The following is a 24241-nucleotide window of genomic DNA, read 5'->3' as shown; positions in this document are numbered from 1 at the left end:
CTGAGAATGTTAAAATAATTCCTCAAACTCATCAAAATTCCTTGAAGGAAACAAAAAAGCAAAAGATTGACCATTTCAAATAAAAAAAAATCGTTTTTTAGGTTATGTTACTCTCACTGAGCTTTTGGATTATATATTTATTTCTCAGTGATAATATTACAGCGCTTTTACAACGCTGGACCCCCTTTTCCATGAAAGGGGGCCATTACAATGATACCCAGCACCTCCTAAAGAGCCCCCGCTCACACAACAAAGCCAGCCATCCATGCTAAAAAAAAAGAATAAAAGATAATAATAATGCAAGATGGCGTCCAAATATGGTGGCTTGTCCTTAGTGACGCGGGAACGTGGCAGTGACATCCCAGAAGGAATTGCGGGCATCATTCATTGTGCTCTGAGCAGTGAAGTATCTACAAGTGGGGTAAAAAAATTCAAGAAGTAAATTAAATGGGAAAAAATAGCCGGAGGAGCTTCTCTTCAATGCAAAGACTTACTTTCCCTGCTCAGGAGCGACTTTCCATGCATCATCAACGTCAGAGACGTTCTTGATGTTATGCGGTGAGTACTTGTTGTACAAGCCCCAGATGCTGTTCATCATCTTCCCATTGTACTTGGCCGGCGTGTACTCCATCAGCTTCTTATTGTTGGAGTAGTGCTGCTTATCCTGCCCAAAGAGTCCCGGGATACGCATCACACAGCCATCCTTCTCCGCAGCTGTTTTCCCGCCAATTTTGCACGCGGCAAAGGCACCCTGTGGCAGCGACGGCATCACTGAGCAATCTGCAGTGAATGGGAACATGGTCAGAGAGTTGCATTTAAAGGCAGGAAAAAAGTGATGCAAGACAGAAGAAAAATGATAAAATTGCTGTAAATTTCCATTCTCAATTCTCGCAATTGAAGAAAGTCCTCCAAAGGGAATTTCCTTCTTGCATTTGATAAGAAAATATTAAGTAAAAGAAAAAATAGGTCAGAGCTGATAAATAACAAGATTTTCTCTCTGCGTGATGCATTCATTGCGCGGAAAAGTTTTTCTTCATCGTCACAACACATTGCTTTCGCAAACCGGCCGTTTAAAAATGATAAAGAAAAGTAAGAAAAAATGTTTTCGTGAAAATATTTTCCCTTTGAAGTTTATGGAGGGAGAGATAAATAAATACATAATTTGTGAAGAAATTTATTTAGAATTTAGTTTATTTTTTATGCTTTTCTTGACCATTAAATCGAATAAATAAAATTCTCTTTCAGAAGCTTTTTTTCTCTTTTATTTCCAAAGGGTTTCATTGGAAGGAGTTTATTCATTTTTAGGCACTCAATACATTTTTGATAATGTCTTCACAAAAGTGAATAAACTCCTTTAAATTTTACACTCGGAAATTTAAAAAAAAATTCATATTAGAAACCTTTATGAAAAATAATAAATCTTGAAATTTATTTTATGGCAGTGAAATTTAAAATTGAGACTATGAATTATAAATTCTAGCCATTTAAATTTTACATTTAGGCCTGAAATTTTGAATTCACTAAAATTTAGTCTTAATTTAAATTTGTTTCTTTAGCTACTGAAATTAGGGGAAACTAGGGGTAATTCGGTGAATTTTTGGGAGATAATTTTTCCTGAGTTTTGTGGAAATATTTGAGATTTCCCATTAGAACTATCTTATAGGAAATTTTCTGGGCTACAACTTTGTCTCAGACGATTTTTCTCTATCTCAACGGAAAAATGCTTTTTCAGACCATTTTCCAAACCCTTCCACATTTGCCTATTCCAAAAATCCTGGGGTAAAATGATGAATTGCCTTTTTTTGTTCCCTAATCTTAATTTAATGAAATTATTTTAGCAAGGCACAATAATATTTATTGAGATAGAGAGATTTATGTAACAATTAAAACTTTTTTTTATTAAAAAAATACAAAAAATAAAAAAAAAACGTTAAATTTAAAAAATTGCCTTTTTTATTTTTTTTTAGTTTATCAAAATTGGTAATACTGAATGATCAAACATCCTAAATTATTATAATAATTAAGGGAAATTTTTTTTTCAAAAATTTAAAAAGTTATTATGAAAAAAAAAAAATTCACCATTTTGCCCCAAGGGGTACTTTTTACTATCAGTGTTCTACGGGAAAACTCGGAAAATTTTTTCGGAAAATTGAGATTAGATTCGTGTTTAGGAATAGTTACTCTGTCTAAAAATGCATTTGGATCAAAAAAAATGCATAGAATTTCGCCAAAACTTAATTTGTAGTTGAGAGGTCAGAGTAACTTTGAGGTTCGAAAAATTTGTTTTTCAAATAAAAGCCAAAATATTGGATCAATTATTATGAAACTTTCTAGGCTTAGGCAGGGGTACGAAGTGCAACTACTGACAAAATTAGACAGATTAGCTCCCACTGCTTCTTGAGGTATTAATTTTTATTTTTTTTTCAAATTCACCATTTTACCCCAGTTACCCCTATTATTATTCAGCTATCAGAATTTTTTTTTCTTACTGAAATTATTCTTCAGATATTGAAATTTAAAAGAAAAACACTGAAAAATTTTGGAAGAGCAAAAAATTTTCTCTGTCAACTGAAATTAATTGGAATTTTTTCTTTCAAGCTGAAATTTAAGTTCAATCATCAAAATTCAAATAAATGAAAATGAAATTTTTCTTTAGACACTGAAATTTATTTTTCACGCTCTGAAATATTGTCTTTAGCCATTGAAATTTAATCTTAAACCACTGAAATTATATTCAGATATTGAAATTTAAATAAAAAACAGTGAAATTTTCCCATTTAGCCACTGAAATTTTGCCTTTACACGTTGAATTTTTATAAATTCAAACACTTTAAGCACTAAATTCTCTACTTTAATTCGCCACTCCTTTGAATTTCCCAACAATTTTTTTTTTCACATTAAAAACTTTATCTTTATTAAAAAGAAATATTCAACTCTGATCCAATTCAACAGAAAAAAAATCTTTTGAATGGAAATTTACTGTATAAAGTGCCAAAGAGAGGGAGAAAAAAATAAATAGTTAATGCGACAACTTGCCTGAGCAAATGTCGAATAGGTAGTCAGCTAGAGGTTCGTGAATTGCCTCGGCGCGTGCTACGTGACTTGCTGTGGCACTCAGACACATCCAAAAAATACACACTCGAGAAAAAATCAAAAGTTCCTTCCTCTTTTGATCACAGAAAATCAAAAAAAAATCACAAAAGAATCAGGTGAAGATCAGGCACAAACTTTCACTAAAACAGTCTTTTTGGGGGTGATGAAAAAACGGACGTTGAGCACTTGTTGTGTGTTGAGAGATTTTGGAGCATTTGCTGAAGTGATTGGGGAATGATTGAAAGCATTCCCTGGGATTGAGGGCATTTTTATACGCTACACTTTGCTGCCCTTATCAAGATTAACCCCGTGTCGGGTTATCACATGCCCGCCCCATTGAAGCGTATAGCTCACAATGTGAGATTAAAAACTCCGAGAAGCGGCTTTTTTCGCATTTCGCGCCATTGACGCAAGGTTAATATTTTGTATTAAAATTTGTTCCCATTCCTCCTCAACCCACGCTTAAAATTTTCTTCTTAAGGCGCGTGTCTCTTGAGGGATTCTTTGGTATTGACACATTTTAAATATTTTCATTTTTCTTCGAGTTCTTAGACTTTAGTTTTCCAGCGTTGGCCACATTTGAAACATAATTTTTGAAGAGTAAGAAAATCACTTTTCGCCATCTTGGGATTGGCCAACTTTTCCACAGAACTACCCTAAAACACAAAGGATGGGTTTTCTCAGGATCTACTGGATGGATTTTGATGGGGTAAAAAGCAAATAAAAGAGGAAGCATTAGTGGAGAATGTACCGGAACAGATTTTTGAATTTCAACTCAGAAGTTGAGAAAAGTCAATAAGAATATTTTTCTACTTTTCTCAGCTTCTAAGTCGAAATTCAAAAATCTGTTCCGGTACATTCTCCACTAATGCTTCCTTTTTCATTTGCTTTTTACCCCATTAAAATCCATTCAGTAGATCCTGAGAAAAACCTCCCTTTGTGTTTTGAGGAAAATCACAAGATGGCGTCGCATCTAAGATGGCGGAAAGTGATTTTCTCAGTCTTCAATAATAAGTCTTGAAATGTGGCCAACACTTGAAAACAAAGTTTAAGAAAAACCACAAAAAACATAAAACTTTTAAATCATTCTTTGTACAGAAAAGTTTGCTTTATCTCCATGCGTTCTGATTTCAAATCTTGAGACATCTTTAAGAGAGCTCGAAAAAAAAATTTATTGTTGATGATCTCAATACGCAATTGACGACCTCCGGGAGATCTTCTCTAAAAATAGAAATAAAATCCCAAAATTCTGATTTTTTTCTCTCTCTCGTTTTTATTCCCATCAATCGGAAACTTCCATTTCTTCGTCATTCTCTCCCATCTCCTGATCATTTTCCTCCTCCTCATCACTTTCCTCACTCTCCTCCGCCTCCCCCGCACCGTTCCCCTCCTCATCTGATGAATCCTTCCACCCACTGTCCGACGAAGCATTCGTCCTGTCCTCCAGCCCAATGTCCGAATCGGTGTCACTTCCCTTATCCTGGTGCACAATGAGATTTCGATTAATCTTGGCAATTTCCTCACTATCCATCGTTGCATTTCCCTCAATTTGCATCAAGATCAAATCAAGACGCCCCCGGACACGTGTCAAGGCCTGCAAATTCGCAACACGATGCTCAACAATCCCCAAAAAGGGGCGCAATTCATCGCGTAAATCCTCCGCTCCAACAGCCATTAGCTGACTCACATGCAACTGAATCAGCATTTGCATCCACACTGTAGCGCATTCAATGCTAAAAGAAACAACAAGAAAAAAAAATTAACAAAGTTGTGAAAACATTTTTTTTCCTAACGATAAGGAAGGAGATTTTATGACGTTAGGAAGTCATGAGATAGATTAATTTACATTCAAAGTATTTTCTTAAAAAAAATAACATTTTTTATTATGAATTTTATAGCTACATTAAGCATTAGGGGAGAATGGGGGTGTTGTGAATCAATTTTTTAAATTTATTTTTGTCAAAATCAAATTTTTTTTGATATTTTTTCTTCAAAGCAATGAATGAATCCAGAAAAAATGACTTAATTATTTCAAATCGATTATTTCTTATTGAAAATTGTCAAAAATAAATTTTTACTGACTAAAACCTTCCCTAAAATGATTTTTAATCGATTTTTTTCTGTTAAAAATTGTCAAAAATAATTTTTTACTGACCAAAACCTTCCTAAAAATGAATTTTATTTTTCCAAGAAAAGTCAAAATCGATTTTTTCTGTTAAAAATTGTCAAAAATATTTTTTTACTGACTAAAACCTTCCGAATTTTTTTTTTTATATTTTAGGAAATGTAAAATTGTTTTTTCTATTAAAAATTGTCAAAAATAATTTTTTACTGATCAAAACCTTCCTAAAAATGAATTTTATTTTTCCAAGAAAAGTAAAAATCAATTTTTGATCAAACAAAAATTGTCTGATATGTTTTTTCAAAGAATTTTTGACTAAATTGATTAACTTGACTTAATTATTCATTTCAAGACAACTTGTTTAAATCGAATGTCCACAAAATTCGTCTAAATCGAATTCTTTTGAGCAGAAACTCATATTAAATTAAATTAATATTTTTTTGAATATTAATTTGCTACAATTTGATATCTTTTGAAGAAAACAACTAATAAGTGGAATTTATATGGAAAAAATTATCAAAATCGAATTTTTCTCGAATAAAATAACCTAAAAGTTTTTTTTTTGTGACCAGAAAATGCTGAATAATTTTGTTCTGATCAAAAAATTGATAAAGATGAAAATTTTGCAGACCAAAATTTCCCTAAATTGTTTATTTTTATCATAAATTAGTCAAAATCGAATTTTTAAAGTATTTTTTGCTTTTAATTATATTTTTGTTCCAAAAATGATCAAAATCGATTTTTCTTGTAAATAAAGTAACCCAAAACCGATTAATTCCGATCAAAACTTGATAAGAAATAATTTTTTATCGATCAAAAATGTTTCAAATCGAATTCTTTCGAATGAACTTTGTCTAAATTGTAAAAAATCATCTGTTTTTGGATCAAAACTCAGCTAAATCGATTTTTTTTCATCGAAAACCTTGAAACCGATTAACTAAAATCACCAAAAATTATTCAAATTAATCTTTTTCGATTTAAATTTAGCTAAATCGATTTTTTACCGAACAAGATTTAGCTAAATTGATTTATTTTCAACAAATTCGTTTAAATGTTATTCTGTTCAACAGAAAATCTTTAAAAATTAATTGAAACAATACCTACCACAAACACTCCAAAAGACCATCTAATATCCCATAAAAATTCCTTCTGACTAAATGTATATTTTTTATTGTTTAAATAAAATTTTAACTGACTACAAAAAGTTCCTTTTTACCCCCAAAAAAAAAATATTTTTCTTTAGGATTTATGATTTTTTAGGATTTAGGACTTACTTTTTGATTTTCTGCTGCATAAAGAGCGTCAGTTGACCAATTAGCGGCCTAATGTATTGCGGTGGAAGGTATTTAAGTGTTGTCTTTATACTCCTCCTGTCCTTCGTCAGGAGAACATCTTGCAAAATACTGAAAAGTAAAAAAAAAAAACTAATCTTCCGGAACAAAAAAAAGCGTCTGCTGTAAAATGAGGCCTAGTTGGGACAGCAAAAAAAAACGTTCTCTGAATCAGCACGAGAGTTTCTTCCTCATCGCAACACAAAATTAAACATTCTCCTCAATTTTTCGTCATTTTATTGTCTCAAAGGTCTCTCAAATTAACCGATAAAACTACTTTTAAACAATTAACGAATATTATTTCTTATGTAAGAGCTATGCTTTGCGAAGAAGTAGGAGAAAAAAGTCAAAACATTTCCAATCTTAATGGTTTTGTCTTATTTTCTTTTTTTCTCGCACCAGAAAATAATCTCAAAACAAATTTATTTAAACAAAAAAATAAATAAAATACAAAATATTAGCCAGAGAGCGAGAAAAAGTGATGAAGAAGCTCAAAGAAAAAAAAAACGTATTAAGCTCAAAGGAGATTTCGTGGCATTATTTTTCGCAATTTATCAGTTTATTATGAAAAGAAACGAAGATTCTTTTTTTTGGTTGTTGCTCTGTCAAATAAAATTAAAACGAATTTTTGTGATTAGAACTGGCGACTTGAGAAGAGAATTTTTCAAAGACGAAAATTACATTCAAAATGAAATGAAAACTTCTCAAGCAAAAATCTTATCCACGCGCAGATTTCTCTTAAAAAAAAACAACAATTAAAGGTTCGGCGTAGAGTTGAAAATTTTCTATCACGCCTTTGGGGTATGCTCCACAAAACATTAAGGTGATTGTTCTCCTTTAAATCTAACAAGAGAAGGAGGGGAGAGCTTTTATCAAATTAAAATTTGAAAGCAATTTACCAAATTTTGAGATAATTTTTAGGCGTTTATTTTCTCTCTCGCTTTGTGTTGAACGAAAATAATTTGTTTCAATAAAAAAAATCTATTAGGAGTGCTTTAGGGATTTTTATCATCAAGACTTAAAACTTTGATGAGAAAAAACCAATAAAAATTAAATTCAGTGAAAAAAGAAATTAATTCGAAGCATGGATGGGATTCGAACCAAGGACTTTAGTAACGCTAATTGAGCGTCTTAGCATGTTGAACAAATTTTTAAACTTACGAAATCTAGTGAAGATTTATAAATTATAATATTTAAAGAATATTTTAAGCCTTTTCCCTCGGTTAAGAGTTTTTTTTAAATTAAAATTATTAGAAAGAATTCTTTAAATTATTTCGAAAAATTCTTAGAAAAAAGATTTAACCCTTAAAAAATTAAAAACAAACAATTGCAAAAAATTTAAAAAAGAATCAAAAAAAATTTAAATGAAAAAAAAAATGATAAAGTTTGACAAAAATTACACTTTACGATTTTACTATTTTTTGTTAATTAATAATCTCAATTAAATTTAGGATTTAAAAAAATTTATATCTATTTGATCTCTGAAAATTAATGAATTTTCAAGGAATTAAATGACTTTTTTAAAGCAATCATTCCATGACATAAAAAATAATTAAAAACCGCCTTTTTTTTTTTTTTTTTAATTAAAGAAAGTAAAAGTTTTGATTATAATTTAAACGTTGAATATTTATTATTTTGTTTACAAATTGATTTTAATCCAAAAATTCTTGAATTTCTGAATAATTTATGACCGATATGACTTCAAAAAAAATTTAATTTAATTAACGTGTTGCTTTTTTTTTCAATTATTTCATCAATTTTAAGCTTTAAAAATAAAATAGTTCCACCTATTTAGTCGTTAAAATTGAATGGTTTGATTTTTTTTACAAGAATCATGACTTAAAAATAATTAAAACCCGTATTTTTTTGTTTTTTAACTCGAAAAAAATTCATTTATGTTTGTTTTCAAAAAAGTAAATTGATTTCCATGCTCAAGTTCTATTTTCCAATATTTATGACTTAAAAATCATAAGAAGGGTTAAGTTTTGTTTTTAAAATAATTTTAATAGAGAAAGTTCATTTTGTTTTAAGAAATTTAATTGCAAAACTTACTAATTCCATACAAAAACTTTTAATTTAAATTCTTTTCATAATAATTAATGACTTAAAAACATTTTTAACTCAAAAGAAAAAAAGATGATTTGTCAATTATTTCTGATTTAAAAAAAAAACAGTTAAACTTTTTCTAACTAAAGAAACGTTGAATTTTTAATAAATCTTCCTAAAATAATATTTTTAATTCAAAAGCTTTGCATTTTAAAACTTTGTAATTAAAAAAACATTTTTAACTCAAAACTATAGTTTGAATTTCAACATTAAAGGATGTTATGCACAATACAAGGGCGAAGTACCTAATTGAAGGAAACGCAGAAAACAATTTTAACCCACCCAGTCTTGTAGGGAATCAAAAAAGGATAAAGAATCGCCAAAAATATTCACCATTTTCCACTGGGGTCACAACGAAAAAAGCCAATAAAGTTTTGTAAAAATTCAAAAAAATTGGCCGCCATTCGCCATTTTGTTCATTTCAATGCATGAATCATATGTTTCAATGCTTCGTCATGAGCTTGTCTATGAGAGTTTGACATTTCATTCATTTTTTTTTGGGAAAAAATAAAAAAAAATTGCGTATTTTTTAGTTTAATTATCGTGGTAAATGTGTTTTACGTGTTGATCGAGAGTGATTTTTATATCTGAATACCTGAAGGATGAATTCCCGCACAGCTTGTGACCGTCTCAGCGAGCACATCTCTCGTTACAAAACAAAGCAATCCAAAAACAATGGTCGTGGATCGTCTTGAAGATGACTTTTTCACGAATTGAGAGATCCTCTGCGCTGGAATCCTTTGCGTTTCACACCACCACGACGGACAAGATGATGGATTGCTGGTTTTGTGATTCCCTGGATGATGTCACGCAAAACCTTACGATGTTTCTTGGCACCACCTTTCCCAAGACCTTTTCCACGACCAATAATGATGTGCTCGCTGAGACGGTCACAGGCTGTGCGGGAATTCATCCTTCAGGTATTCAGATATAAAAATCACTCAATCAACACTGGAAGTGAAATTTGTGAAAATTTAAAAATGATCTAAGTGAGTGTGTGAAATAAAAAAAGAAGAACAAAAATTAGAGTAAAAAGAGTGCAGTGAAAAGATCGAAGAAAAAGAGAATTTTAAGAAAAGGACATAAAAAAATAGATTGGGCGCCCATCTCGCGAGTGTAGTGTATTGTGATGGAAGAGGGCTTCAACAAGAACAGCAACATAAGGTAGGCTCTACCATTTTGGTCACTATCGAACCGGATAAAAAGGGACCCAGCGCCCAGCATTCCATCTTGAAAATTCCCTCCTCACAATGCCACCTAAGAGAGGTGCCCCCGGCCTCCGCGCCACTATTGGCGACGCCACCGCATCCACCAAAAATATTCGCGACTTCTTCCAATCACTCAGCCAAGAAGATCTCCAATGCCCCACAAATGCTGCCGTAATCCAGGGCAAATTAGATAGGCTCTCATTGATGCAAGAGAGGTTTTGTGATGCCCGTGATAAATTGAATGAAGCCCAGAGAACCCCAGAAGAGATTGAAAATGATTCCCAAGCTGAAATAGAATTCTTGGCAGAAACCGCGGAAGACATGGGTATGATGAAGCGCGCTGAGAAGACCTTTAATGATGAGCATCGTGCCAATAACGACATCATGGCCAGGCTTACTCACGCGATTGAAATTATGTCCGTAAACCATTCCCAATCTGCCCAGCACCCCAAGAATCATGTGAAACTGCCCCAAATTACCCTTCCAGAGTTCAGTGGCAAATATTCCGAGTGGATGGGATTCCGAGACATTTTTGTTTCCACTGTACATGAAAATTCAAATCTCCCCGATGCCGTGAAAATCCAATACCTGAAATCATCGGTGAAAGGACAAGCATCTTCACTGGTGAAGCATCTTGCAACCACTGCCGAAAATTATCCCATCGCCTGGCAAATGCTCACTGAACGTTTCGAGCGTCCCGCAAATATTGCTATGGATTATGTCCGTCGACTAATTTCCCTCCCAAAAATCCAAACCGCCAATAAAGACAATGTTCGAGAGCTTACTGCTCAATGCCACGAAATTCTTCAGGCCTTAGATTCCCTAAAGGTCACTGAACGTGATCTCTGGATTATCAGTCTTATCTACGATAAACTCGATGCCGAATCCCAATCCCAATGGAATAAGGACTCCCCTGAAGGCATTCCCTCCTGGAATGATTTCTATAAATTTCTGGATAAGCGAAGTGAAGTTCTCGAGAAGTCTCCTGCCTTAGATTCGGTGGTCAACAATATTAAATCGGAAACCTCGAAAGCCAAGACCACTCCATGGTCAAAGAAAAATACCACGAATATTGTGAACAACACAATTGTCAATGGTTGCTCTCTGTGCCCAGGAGAGAATCATCCAATTTTCCGCTGCAGCGCTTTCACTGCGAAATCCCCAAATGATCGATTGCAACACATTCGCACAATGAAGTTGTGTCGCCAATGTCTTACCGATACCCACATGACCAACACCTGCGCGTTCAGGAAATGCAAGAAATGTGATGGGAAACATAACATACTCCTCCATGATGCTTTCGCGAATTCCACAGCTCCATCCGTCCCAAAGGATGATCCAAAATCATCCAAAGAATCAGCCCCAGAAAATACAGTCCAAAAATCCAATGTTGGTAAGGAAAATGTACCAACCGCCAGTATTACAACCAATGTGAATACTGCCAATGTTTCCCACAAAACTCAAGTGTTCCTTGGCACTGTTGTTGTTAGAATTCTGGACAAAGATCGAAATGTTCATCTCTGCAGAGCTCTTCTTGATAGCGGTGCGCAACGGAGCATCATCACTCAGAGTCTGTGCGATAAACTTCGCATCCCAAAGAAATCGGTGAGCATAACTGTGTCTGGAGTCGCCAATAGGCTCTGTGGCGCAAAGCATCTCGTGAATGCTACCATTTTCCCACGTCATACAGAAGATTACATCAATCTTGACTGCTTGGTGATGCCATCGATCAATGGAAATATGCCAAACTGGAAGGTCAACCCAGCAGACTTCAATATTCCGCCAGACATAGTGCTGGCAGATCCTGATTACCACGTACCTCGACCGGTAGATCTTCTCATCGGTGGTGATAGGTACTGGAGAATTGTCCTAGATAATCAAGTATCATTGGGACCCAAGATGCCAATCCTGAAGAACACCACATTCGGTTATGTGATCGTTGGAGAACATGAAATCAGCCAAAATGATGGAAACTCTAATGATGACGACAAGGTCAATCTGAATGTTGTAACTATTGAAGAGCTTGATTCAACTCTTCGCGCCTTCTTTGAAATGGAAGAAGTTCCTGCAGATAAACCCATTTCAAAGGAACATGAAGAGGCAGAGAAATGGTTTGTCGAAACTCACACACGAAATCCTGAAGGTCGATTCGTCGTGCATCTCCCTTTCCGAAAAGATTCTCCTCCCCTAGGAGAATCTCGATCCCAAGCTATAAGTCAGTGGCTTCGTACTGAAAAACGCTTAGCACAACATCCCATCCTCAGAGATATCTACAATGAGACCATGAAGAATTATCTAGCCAACAATTGGATGGAACCCGTTCCTCCAGGAGAACTTATGAAGCGACCATGTTTCTACCTACCACACCACATTGTGTACAAGAAAGGTGCACCATTGTCCAAAGCCCGAGTCGTCTTTAATGCTGGTGCTAAGTCATCAAGTGGTGCTAGTCTAAATGATGCTCTTCTTATCGGTGCTGCAGTCCAATCTGATTTGTACTCCATTCTAATACGATTCCGCCTCAAACAGTACACCATGACTACAGACATCTCAAAAATGTATCTACAACTGAAACTCTACTTACCTGATGCCGATTACCAACGCATTATTTTCCGTGCCAGTCCACAAGACCCAATTCAAGAATTCAGAATCACATCTGTTTGTTTTGGAGTTGCATCATCAGCTCATCATGCCACCCGAGCACTCAAACAATTGGCTGATACATATGAGAAGGAATTTCCACTTGCTGCGAGAGCCATCAGAGAACATTTCTATGTTGATGATGGGCTAATAACCGCTGATTCTCTCCAAGAAGCTCTAGAAACGCAGAAGCAGCTCCTTGAACTATTTGCATCCGCTGGATTCCATTTGAGCAAGTGGACATCCAATAATCCCGATTTACTGATCAACATCCCACCAGAAGATCGCCAGGACTGCATGAAGGAAATCTCAGGAAATGTGAAGGCCTTGGGAATTACATGGAATCCCAAAAATGATGTCTTCAATTTTGCAGCTCCTAAAATGTCAGATGGACCTGTGACTAAGAAAACCCTCGTTTCTGACGTAGCAAAACTCTTTGATCCTCTCGGTTTAATTGGACCGGTAATTACTGATGCTAAGATTCTCATGCAGGAAGTTACTCGTCGAAAATTGGATTGGGAAGAGGAACTACCAATGGATTTGCTTGAGAAATGGCAGACATTCAAGAGTCGCCTGAAGGATGTGGAATCAATTTCTGTACCTCGTTGGATTTCTCCAATGGAAGCACCCAAAATTCAACAACTGCATGGATTCTGCGACAGTAGTAAACTTGCACACGGTGCTGCAATTTACTTGGTCAGTATCAACACAGAGACAAATGAAATTACCTCCAAATTGATGACTTCAAAATCACGAGTCAATCCAATTGATCCCATTACCATTCCCCGGAGCGAACTCTGTGGTGCTGCACTTTGTGCTAAACTCATGGCAAAAGTTAGCAAAGAGTCCGGCATTTCCGACTGCTATTATTGGACTGATTCTGAGATTGTTCTACATTGGATTAATTCTCCACCAAAGGATTGGAAGATCTTTGTCTCCAATCGTGTACGCGACATTCAAAACATTTCTGATGTGAAGAAATGGAGACATGTTCCATCAACAGAAAATCCCGCTGATATAATTTCCCGTGGAGCAACGCCAAAGCAACTTGCTGATTCCCAGCTATGGTGGAATGGACCGACGTGGCTCAGTCAAGATTCTTCATCATGGCCACCTCCTTTTACCAAGCATTCTCTCACGAATGAGGAAGCTGCCATCAATCTAACAAATGAAGAGAACAGCAATGGATTCTCTCAATTTGTGACTGCACATTCCAAGTACATGCGGCTACTACGCGTTACTGCCTATTGTTTAAGATTCAAGAAAAATCTACTTTCCAATCCTGAAGATCGTTTTCTCGGTCCACTGTCACCCGAAGAACTCGATGAAGCCCTCAATTGTCTGTTGCGTCAAGAGCAATCAGAGAAATATCCTGATGTATTCGAAGCAATAAATTCTGGTCAAATCCTAACCAGCAAGAAATGGAAATCGATTGCTCAATTCAATCCTTACATCGATCCCAAAGGAGTGATAAGATTTGGTGGTCGTATTGAACGTGCAGCAATTCCGTATGATGCCAAACACCCGATTCTTCTACCGAAAGGACATCTTTCTGAGTTAATATTTCGTCATGAACACCTTCGCAATCTCCATGCTGGACCTCAATTACTTCTCAGCACAATTCATCAAAGATTTTGGGCTATTAGTGGACGGTCCATCGCTCGTAAGATCACTCGAAGCTGTGTTTGTTGTTTCCGACGTGAGCCTCGTTTCCTTCATCAGCAAATGGCACAATTGCCAGAGTCAAGGGTTAATCTCGAGAGTCCGAATGACCTATTCAAACATGTAGGTATCGATTTCATTGGACCTTTTAAAATGAGAATGACTATACGAGGAGCAGCCACTCGACCAGTTTGGATTTGCATTTTTGTTTGCCTCGCAGTCAAAGCAATTCATTTGGAATTGGTGACGAGTCTTTCTACTGAAGCTTTCATAGCCGCCTTTCGCCGTTTCACAAGTCGAAGATCATCTCCAGCTGAAGTTTATTCTGATAATGGGAAGAATTTCATTGGCGCTGAAAGGGAGTTGAGGAGACTTTTGTTCCAAGAACAAGGACAACGTGAAATTGTTGATGCCACTTCCGGCGACGGCATAAAATGGCATTTCCAACCAGCAGCATCTCCACACCATGGCGGAATTTATGAAGCAAATATAAAATCCGTAAAATACCACCTGAAACGAGTAATTAAGGATGAACCTTTGAGCTATGAGGAATGGCTTACAGTGATTAATCAGGTGGAGGCAGTCCTTAATAGTCGCCCATTGACTGAACAACCAATTTCACCCGTTGACGACATTCAGCTTACACCTGGACACTTCATTGCTCATAAACCATTGAATGCACTTCCGGATCCATCACTGGAACATCTCCCTACAAATCGATTGCAAGGGGTGTTTATCTGAATGAAAATCTTCGGATCTTCGGATTATTCGCCAAAGATTCGGATGATTCGCGAAAGATTCGGATTATTCGCCAAGATTCGGATTATTCGCCAAGATTCGCTTGATTCGCCAATATTCGGTTGATTCGCTAAGATTCGATAGATTCGCCTATATTTTTGGTGCACAAATAATACTTTTTAAGCAAAAAACTATAGCTTTTAAGTATTTCGCGTATTATAGACGTGTCTAAACGTGTTTGTTTGAATTTTTTGAACTTGGTTTAAAATTTAGAACAACTTTTAGCTGTGTTTCTTTCAGACACAGCTTTTGTGTACCGAGCAAAATCGAAAGTCGTCAGATCGGGCTCAAACTTGGGATGAGCACGAATTAGGGTCCCCACATTCCAAAAAACGTATGCGCCAAAAAAATTTTTTTCCGGCCGTCCGTCCGGAACCTTTTGCTAAATTACAAGAGAACGGTAATAGATAGAGACTTGCGGTAAACGGCAAAGTTTAAAAGTCGACTGGAAGACGTCAGATTATGATGTCAAATTTTACCCCCCACCCCCGCGTCCGCCATTTTGAATAACCTCAAAATTTTGTTTTCGCTATATCTCAGCCGCTATTATAGCTAGAGGGCTGAAATTTTGATATGTTGTAGGGGCCATCAAGAGCTTTCCAACGATACCTCATTTTCGAAAATCGGTCAAGCCGTTTAGTCAATATGGCCGTCACAATTTTTCATCGAAAATCGACCATAACTCGAAAACGGCTTGACCGATTTTGATCAACCCGGGCTCAAATGAAAGATCTCAACAAACCCTACAACTCTCTAGAACATCCGAAGTTTCAAAAGTGACCGCTAGAGGGCCAAAAATCAAAAACAAAATTTTCGATGAGTTTTCGATGAATATCTCGAAAACGTCGACATAAATTTTTTTCATTTTTTGATATGTTGTAGCTGACCATATTATCTAGCTTCATGCCAAAAATGAAGAAAATCTATGGATCCGTTCTCGAGATATAGCCTTCCAAAGTTGGCATGTCATATCTCGGGTTCTACATGTCCGATCTTGATCAACTCAAGCGCAAATGAAAGGTTTCGTGAAACCCTACAAATGTCTAGAACATTACAACTTCGAAAAATGTCCGCAAGAGGCGCTAAAATCGAAAACAAAGTTTTCGAAAATTTCGAACTCGAATTTTTCGAAAATGGCGACATAAATTTTTTTCATTTTTCGATATGTTATAGCTGACTTCAAGACCTTTCAAACAAAAAAAAATTTATGAAAATCTATGGATCCGTTCTCGAGATATGGTTTTCTAAAAATTTATTAGCGTATGACTTTAATACTATTCCAGACTTTGCGCGTATTTAAATTAATTCGCGTTCTAGTTTGCTCTCACAAAATTGGTACACTGAAAGAAACACAGCTCCCGTAAGCTTGGTCAGCTTACCAGTACATTTTTGTAGTAAAAGTAGTAAAAGGTTCTCAATTCGACGGAAAATTCGATTCTCTAACTTCGGGGCAAAACTGTACTTAAAAGCACGTTTTATACATCACATATTTGCGGTGAAGAAAAGCTATAATAGCCTGTAGGCCGTCTAGCCTTTTTGTTAGTCAATATTTGTCTTATAATTAGTAAGACAGAGATATACGATTTGAAGCTTTCAATTTATATGTTAGAATAATATAAAATATTAAAAAAAATATTGTTTATTCATCTTCTATAGCAAAATACGTGTAAATTGTTTTTTAACACTTTAAATACCAAAAGGATCATAATACACTTTACTTAACTGCTATCAACCTGCTCATACAAATGTTGATTTAAAATTTTAGTTTTTTGAACCATTTAGATAAAAAAATCTGTTCTGCCGTTTTCAAGATATTGTCATTAGATTTTTTTTTAAAAATTTTATCTCTTGTTTTACTTGTCTTAATTTGATTTTATTCAAATTGTAGCCTAAGCTTTTTTATAGCTTGAGGTTTCTGATGTTTTAGATAGTCACATAGCATTTCAAAAAATTAAAATGTCCAATTTGAGCAAAATTGTTCAAGGAGCACTCGAGATATGGCCTTACAATTTTTAAAGAATTTTTTAAATGGCGAAGTCTTCTAAACGGCGACATAGATTATAGAAATTGCCCCTTAAATTTAGGCAATATTTGTTTTTGATTTTAGCGTCTCTTGCGGATGTTTTTGGAACTTGGAATGTTCTAGACATTTGTAGGGCTTCTTGAAACCTTTCATTTGATACCAAAATGGTCAAAATCGGTCAAGCCGTTCTCAAGTTATATCGAAAAAACACTTTTTGCTTTAGACCGCCATATTTGCTAAACGGCTTGACCGATTTTCAAGTATGAATTATCGATGAAAACGTCTCACTGAGCTCTACAACATACTAAAATTTCAGACCTCTAGCTATAAGGGAACTAGTTGGCGATATTTCAAAATGGCGGACGGCGGCCATTTTGGATTTTGAAAATGCGAAAAAATGAAATTTTACAGCCACATTTCTATAGAAAACTTCAGACCCGAAGTCTCTATCTGTTACCGTTCTCGAGCTATAAGGTAAATTTTATGCCACCACCGGTAAGCCGGTTGGAACAAAAATGTCACTCCAACTTTTTCGTAATGTGGGGTGACTAAAACACCTAAAATCTAACTTATACGAAGTTTGGACGCGGTCTGAGGTCTCTGAGGTAGTCAGTTATTCCGACATTAACTAATTATGAAGAATGTTGATCAAAATTCGCAAATATTTGTAAATATTTTCCAATATTCGCCAATATTCGCAAATATTCGTGAAGATTCGGATTATTCGCCATGATTCGGATGATTCGCTAAGATTCGCGAAGATTCGCCTAAAATATCCAAAGATTCGCCAGATAAACACCCCTTGATCGATTGTCTAGATGGCAATTATGTCAACAAATGATGCAAAATTTCGCAAAGAGATGGAAGACCGAATATCTCCGACTTCTCACGAAGAGAAATAAATGGTTGAAGCTCGGAGACAATTTGAATATAGGAGATGTCGTTATCTTTCATGATGAACGATTCCCATCTCAACGTTGGCCACTAGGCCGTATTGTAGCAGTTCACCCAGGCAGTGATAATTTGGTGAGAGTTGCTACTATTAGAACCACTCGTGGGGAATACACGAGATCTGTGGAGAAGATCGCTAAGTTGCCGATCAATCTTTAATTTGCTACGTTCCAAGTTCCATGTTTATTAGTCCTATTCAGAGGACGTGTTATTGTTCAGATCATCAAGAAGATCAGCCCGGGGAGTATGGAAGTGAAATTTGTGAAAATTTAAAAATGATCTAAGTGAGTGTGTGAAATAAAAAAAGAAGAACAAAAATTAGAGTAAAAAGAGTGCAGTGAAAAGATCGAAGAAAAAGAGAATTTTAAGAAAAGGACATAAAAAAATAGATTGGGCGCCCATCTCGCGAGTGTAGTGTATTGTGATGGAAGAGGGCTTCAACAAGAACAGCAACATAAGGTAGGCTCTACCAAACACGTAAAACACATTTACCACGATAATTAAATTAAAAAATACGCAATTTTTTTTTATTTTCTCCCAAAAAAAAATGAAACGTCAAACTGTCATCAACAAGCTCATGACGAAGCATTGAAACATATGCTTCATGCATTGAAAGAGACAAAATGGCGAATGGCGGCCAATTTTTTTGAATTTTTACAAAACTTTGTTGGCTTTTTTCGTTGTGACCCCAGTGGAAAATGGTGAATATTTTTGGCGATTCTTTATCATTTTTTGATTCCCTACAAGACTGGGTGGGTTAAAATTGTTTTCTGCGTTTCCTTCAATTAGGTACTTCGCCCTTGTTTTGTGCATGACATCCTTTCAATTATTGGAAAAAAGATGATTTGTCAATTAATTCTGATTAAAAAAAAATAATAAAAAGAACAAACTTTTTTTTCTAACTAAAAGAAACGATAATTTCAACAAAAAATGCTTTAAAATATTCTTTTTAATGAAAAAACTTGTAATTTCAATTTTTTTCATAATGATTTGTGACTTAAAAACATTTTTAAGTCAAAATTATAATTTGAATATAAATATTTAATCTAATTTAATGAAAATAAGATGATTCGTCAATTTATTTTTGAGTTAAAAAAGTTATTGAACACGCTCTATTTTTTTAACTCAATAATAATTAAAAATAATAAATAAAAATATTTTTTCTTTATAAAAAATTAACAAAAATGATTATTTTCGACTTTTTACCAGCATTTCAAGGAACTTTTCTGCATAAAACTTTAACTCTGTATCTTTGATCTTATAAAAATCTTATTTAAATCTTAAATCTTAAATCTTATTTAATCTCCGTTCTATTCAACTCTGAATTCTTCCGGAAATGTTTAAAAAAAAAAAGAAAAAAAGAACTTACACGGGATCCCTGCTGTGGAGCGCCTGAATGAGGTAATGCATGTTCTTTGTGGGCATCACCCCACCAGCTGTGTGTTCCTTGGACAGCATAAGATTCTCCAGGCGTTTCTCCATTGGAATCTCAATGGTCTTCATGGTTTTCCTCCCCTCCCCACCCAGGGCGTAGTTAACTTTTCCCGGATCCACCAGAATGTGCTTCCCGGGGGCGTCTTTGCCACTTTTTACCTTCCTCGGGTCATCCCGGATGAGAACTTCGTACTTCTCCTTACGCTTTGGGGTAACAACTTCAAAACGAACGCATCCCGATGCGCCGTAGGCAAGCTGAAGGGCCCCATTTGGGGTGAATTTCGCTGAGACAATGGGAAGGGATTCAGCTGTCTTCCGGTTATCGGTTACAATTGACATCCTCCAACGTGTCTTAATGGGCTTCACGGAGTTGAGAATCTTTTCCGGAGCCTCCGTGAAGATGTGAATTAGCCCATTTCTCGTTGAGGCCACAATGTGAACAGCCCCCCCGTGTACTGCGGCATCCAGTGTGGCCACTAAATCATCCACAATGAATGTTGCAACAGCATCCTTTTGCTTCTTCCCTCCATCTAAGCTCCACATTGACACATTTCGGTCCATTTTGGCCGCGGAAATTGCATATTCTGCCCCATCTACGGTGAAGGTACACACGTGTGTGACTGTAGACGTGTGCCCGGTGAAGGTTTGCTGGCACACGCGTGTGCTGGGATCCCACAGGCGCACCTGCCGTGAAGCTGTAATGACTCCCTCTCCGGATGCAGTGCAACTGATGCACGTGAGGCGTTCATTGGTTGTTGCCCACTCCCCCGTGGAGCTTCCTTTCTCCAAATCCCACACAATCACCTTGCAATCCTCCCCGGAAGTGTAGAGTGTTCGTGTTTTGTCCCACGAAGAACTCGTAATGCCTCCCATGTGCCCATCTCCCTTCAGTGTGTGTTCAACCTGCAAATAAACCCGGAAGTTTGAAAAATTTTGCATTATTTGTCATTTGGGAAGCTGCTTACCTTTCCTGCGCTCAAGCTGAATACCAAAACACTGCCCGTCGTGGTGCCCAGAGCAAGAAAATCCTGTCCGGAAATTGTTGACCGGCGTGATTTCTTCGACTGAAAACAAACATAACCTCACTTTTAGTCAATTTTCATGTTTTTTCGTACAGAAAAGTAATTTAATTTAAAGAATCAAAGTAGCTGGGAGACAGATAAAATACTCAAGATGCTAAACAATCAACAATCTCCCTGGGAATCCCTTTAGGAAGCCCCAAAAGGCACAAAATGTCCTTCAAAGCAACGTACCAAACCATGTTTGAGAGTGATCCAGGTGAGACAGGTACAGGGACTACTGTTCACAATACTGGTGGCATAATCATGCTTCAGCTCATTCGTTTCCACATCCCACACCTTTAATTTCCCATCATCACTGATATTTGCAAAGAATTTACGATCTGGAGAAAAAGCACCCGCGTGTTGATTCATTTTGACAAAACACTTTGACATTTCTTCTTATTCTTAATTTGAGTTGTTTTCCGAATGTTGTTTTCATCGATTGTTTCCGATATATCGCAGTAAACTATCGATTGTATCGACTATTTTGACAGCTACAATAGGGATGCAAAACTATCGGAAAAATTCGCCATACCTATCGATGGTTTTTGGGAAAGCTATCGATGACTATCGATAACTATCAATGACTATCGATAAAATTTTTGTTCGTAGATATGATCGGTTTTTAGCGGCGGGGATTTTTTAATGAAGGGGATTGTTTCAATGTCTTGTAATTCCGTCCAATATCTCTCGCACTCCAAGATAATCTTCCTGATGTATTTATTTTGACTCAATAAAAGACTTTGAATGCTCTTTGAATTTTACTTTATTTTGTAGATCTTTAAACTCTTCTGTTTAGGTCAGGAAGTAGACTGTGATGAATAAACGTCCAGCAGTGTGGAAGCTCTGATCGTCATCCAGGTTAGAACTGATCCTGTAATAGGGAATTGTATGAAAAAGAATAAGGACGGGAGGGAAAGTATTTTGGAGGTAAGAAATAAGGATATTGGGAGGGAAGTTTAGGAACTAAGAAAGATCTTGAGTGGAAATCTGTATACAAAAGATCTTATCCGGGCAATCAACAGTTAAATTAAAACGTAATTTTGCCTTTTTTGTTGATATTTTCTTCTAAATTTCCTTTTTTTCTCATAATTTCGCGAATTCTGTATTTTTTGCATACACAAGTGCAACGGAAAAAAATCAAATTTGAAATAAAGAGCCCAAAAATAGTTCATGAAGTTTGCTTCACTTCCGCAATGTGGAACAGGTGGAACTTCAGTTAGCCAACTGATTCCACAGAAATGGAGCGCGTTTGAAAACACGAAGTGAAAATCGCGAATTTTCTCGCTTTTCCACGGCTTCTTCGATTAAAATAAGTTGCGTATCACTTAGAAAAATGTATAGTGTTGTGATCTTGCGTGAATTTCAAAGGTTTTTCGTGTTAAAAACGGTGGAAAATGCGACAAGAAATTTTTCCAAGCCCAAGAAGTGTGTGAAGAGAATTCTTTTTCGTGTCGTGCGTGAATTGAGCGAGAAAAAAGGACTTTTTGGTCCTTTTCAGCAACAGCAGGGTGCGGAGGTATCATCAGAGGAACTCCTGGATGCTTCAAATATCCTGGACATGGCCAGCAAGTGAAAGTAATGTGCGCCAGAAGTGCTCATGGGGAGGATTTTCAACGTCGTCTTAGCTCCAAGATGTCGTCATCGTAATTCGTGAAGCTGAAGACGCTGGCCTTGAGGACAAGCAAATAGGCAGAAAATATCAAGGAGAGACACTTCAAGGGATGACTGGTTTGCTCTTCGGTCCTGGACAAAGACAATGGAGTAAGTTTTCAAAAAAAATCTTTTAATTTTTTTTAAAAAAAATTCTTCAGTTTGTCAGTTAAGAAAAAAGATGAAGAAAAATTTCAAAAAATTAACCCTCCTGTTGCCATGAGGGGGTACGGGTAGTTGACTGCGGATGATCGACGTTCAATACTATATTTCCTGTTATTGTGAATTTCTCTGATCAATCTTCTGCAAATAAATTCTTTGGTTTTATGAGAATATTTTATTAAAACAATTTTAGCAATTAACCCTTTCGTGTCAATTGGATCACAAACTAGCACATGAAAAAATTAATTTTCATGAATTTAAATAAATCTAGCTAGACTCCCCTGCTGTTTGTAAACTTGTGAATAAAGACTTCTTTTTTATTTTTATTTTTTATTTTATTCAACTTTATGAATTTATTTTTAAAAATTTTTGAATTTTTCTTAGCAACACAATATGAGAATTTAAAGTAAAAAAAAAATATGTAAGATCACTCTCACACTCAAGCGGCAGGGACGTGTCGACACACCTCCTGTCGCAGTCACTGCCATCACAACACTGACTGTCCCGACAAGGTTGGCGATCGATGTCCCGTTAATCCCCGTTAATCCGCTCATACCTTACTGTTAACCTTACAAATATATCACAATTTACCTCAAAATTTTTATTAATTGTTTTCAATCTTTTTCTAAGAATTTTTGTTTTTTTTTCATATTTTCCTGACTTGAGCATTTTCTTACAAATTAGCCTTAAAAATACCTATAAAAATGAATCCCAAAACACCCCATCTTACGGTAATAAAAATTTTGGTTGTACTGTACATTTTTCAAGATTTCACATTTCAATAATTAACCCTTTCATGTCAATTGGATCACAAGCTAACCCATACATGAAAAAATTAATTTTTATGAATTTAATTTTTTTTCCATATAAAACGTATTGACCCAAAATTTCATATATCACCCCCAGTATAAAATATCACGATAAAAAAATCCCTACAAAAAAAACTTATGCTCTATTTCGATTCATTTTTCTGTAAAAATCAACGTAAAGTAGACTTTTCACATAAATATCAGCAGCACCATCATTACTTCAAGAATGTAAACGACAGCAGATTTTTAATTTTTCATGAGAATCCAACCACCCAGTTGGATATTTTATTAATTTATTTTGGTTTAATTATTCAATTCTGTAGCTTTTATTTGTCCTTGATTGCAGCAGTGTTAAACGTAAAATATGAATAATTTTATGCCAAAAAAAAACTCAAATTCAATTCATGTTAATTTTCTATAACAAATAAAAGGTACAGAAATAGATTAAATTTTTTCAATTGATAACTAATGCTCTATTACGATTCATTTTTCAGCTGAATATCTGCAAACCGGCGGCGGTGGAAGCACTCTCACCACACCGATGCGATGGAGACTTCAATCAAATCAACGATGTGAGAGAATTGCTCCCGCAATTGGCTGGGGGTGAGTAAATTTTTTTCTTTCTACATTTTGAGGGATTGCTTAATGGTGCTATGCAGGAAAAGAATGTCAAGAGAAAATGATCATGACATTTTTTCCTGACATTTTTTTGTCATTCCCTCTCACTCCCACTAATGTATTTCTGTATCTTTCGTCTTTCTCTGACGCATGCTTCCGACATTTTCATCATTCTTTTCTGTGCACTCAACATGTTTTTCATTTCGTATTTTCTCAGTATTTGGGGATATTTTTCCATGAAAAAGTGAAAATGGGCTTTGCTGAAGTGTTCTCAGTGCCAGGAAAGCCGTGAAAAGTGGAAATTTGTGGTCATTTAGCGGCCAAATATGTGAAAATGCGCGAAGTGAAAAATCAAAACATTCTTTCCCTGACGAATTTTTACGGGATATTTTTCTGTATTTTCACGACACAAATCACTTCCTGCAGGTTTTTTGGACTTTCCCACAGGTCATCTGCAACAAGGAAGGTCTGTGTGGGGGGCAGGAAAATGCTTCCTGGGTGGTGGAATCCCACCTAAACGCGGAAAAAATTGGTCCGGGAGTGAATGTTTTGCTATAGAAACTGCACAGT

At 35.7% G+C, this 24241-nt stretch overlaps 2 protein-coding genes across 2 annotated transcripts; both read right to left on the bottom strand.

Annotated features, from left to right (window-relative positions):
* Positions 1-88: 88 nt before the first annotated feature.
* LOC129796699 (uncharacterized) lies at positions 89-3351 on the bottom strand. Its single transcript, XM_055838822.1, has 3 exons — positions 3037-3351; positions 495-780; positions 89-410 (listed from the first exon to the last, which is right to left on the bottom strand). Exons 1-3 carry the CDS (start codon positions 3122-3124, stop codon positions 332-334), a joined length of 453 nt encoding a protein of 150 aa, XP_055694797.1. The 5' UTR covers positions 3125-3351; the 3' UTR covers positions 89-331.
* A 989-nt stretch (positions 3352-4340) lies between these two features.
* On the bottom strand, positions 4341-20846 carry LOC129796698 (WD repeat-containing protein 43). The gene is made up of 5 exons (XM_055838821.1): positions 20622-20846; positions 20334-20432; positions 19304-20271; positions 6490-6618; positions 4341-4826 (listed from the first exon to the last, which is right to left on the bottom strand). The coding sequence occupies exons 1-5, from the start codon at positions 20820-20822 to the stop codon at positions 4376-4378; spliced, it is 1848 nt and encodes a 615-aa protein (XP_055694796.1). The 5' UTR covers positions 20823-20846; the 3' UTR covers positions 4341-4375.
* Between the last annotated feature and the right edge of the window lie 3395 nt (positions 20847-24241).

This window comes from Lutzomyia longipalpis, chromosome 4 (genome assembly GCF_024334085.1).
Source record: "Lutzomyia longipalpis isolate SR_M1_2022 chromosome 4, ASM2433408v1".
Lineage (NCBI taxonomy): Eukaryota > Metazoa > Arthropoda > Insecta > Diptera > Psychodidae > Lutzomyia > Lutzomyia longipalpis.
The sequence above is the reverse complement of the archived record's forward strand: the minus strand, read 5'-3'. Positions and strand labels throughout refer to the sequence as shown.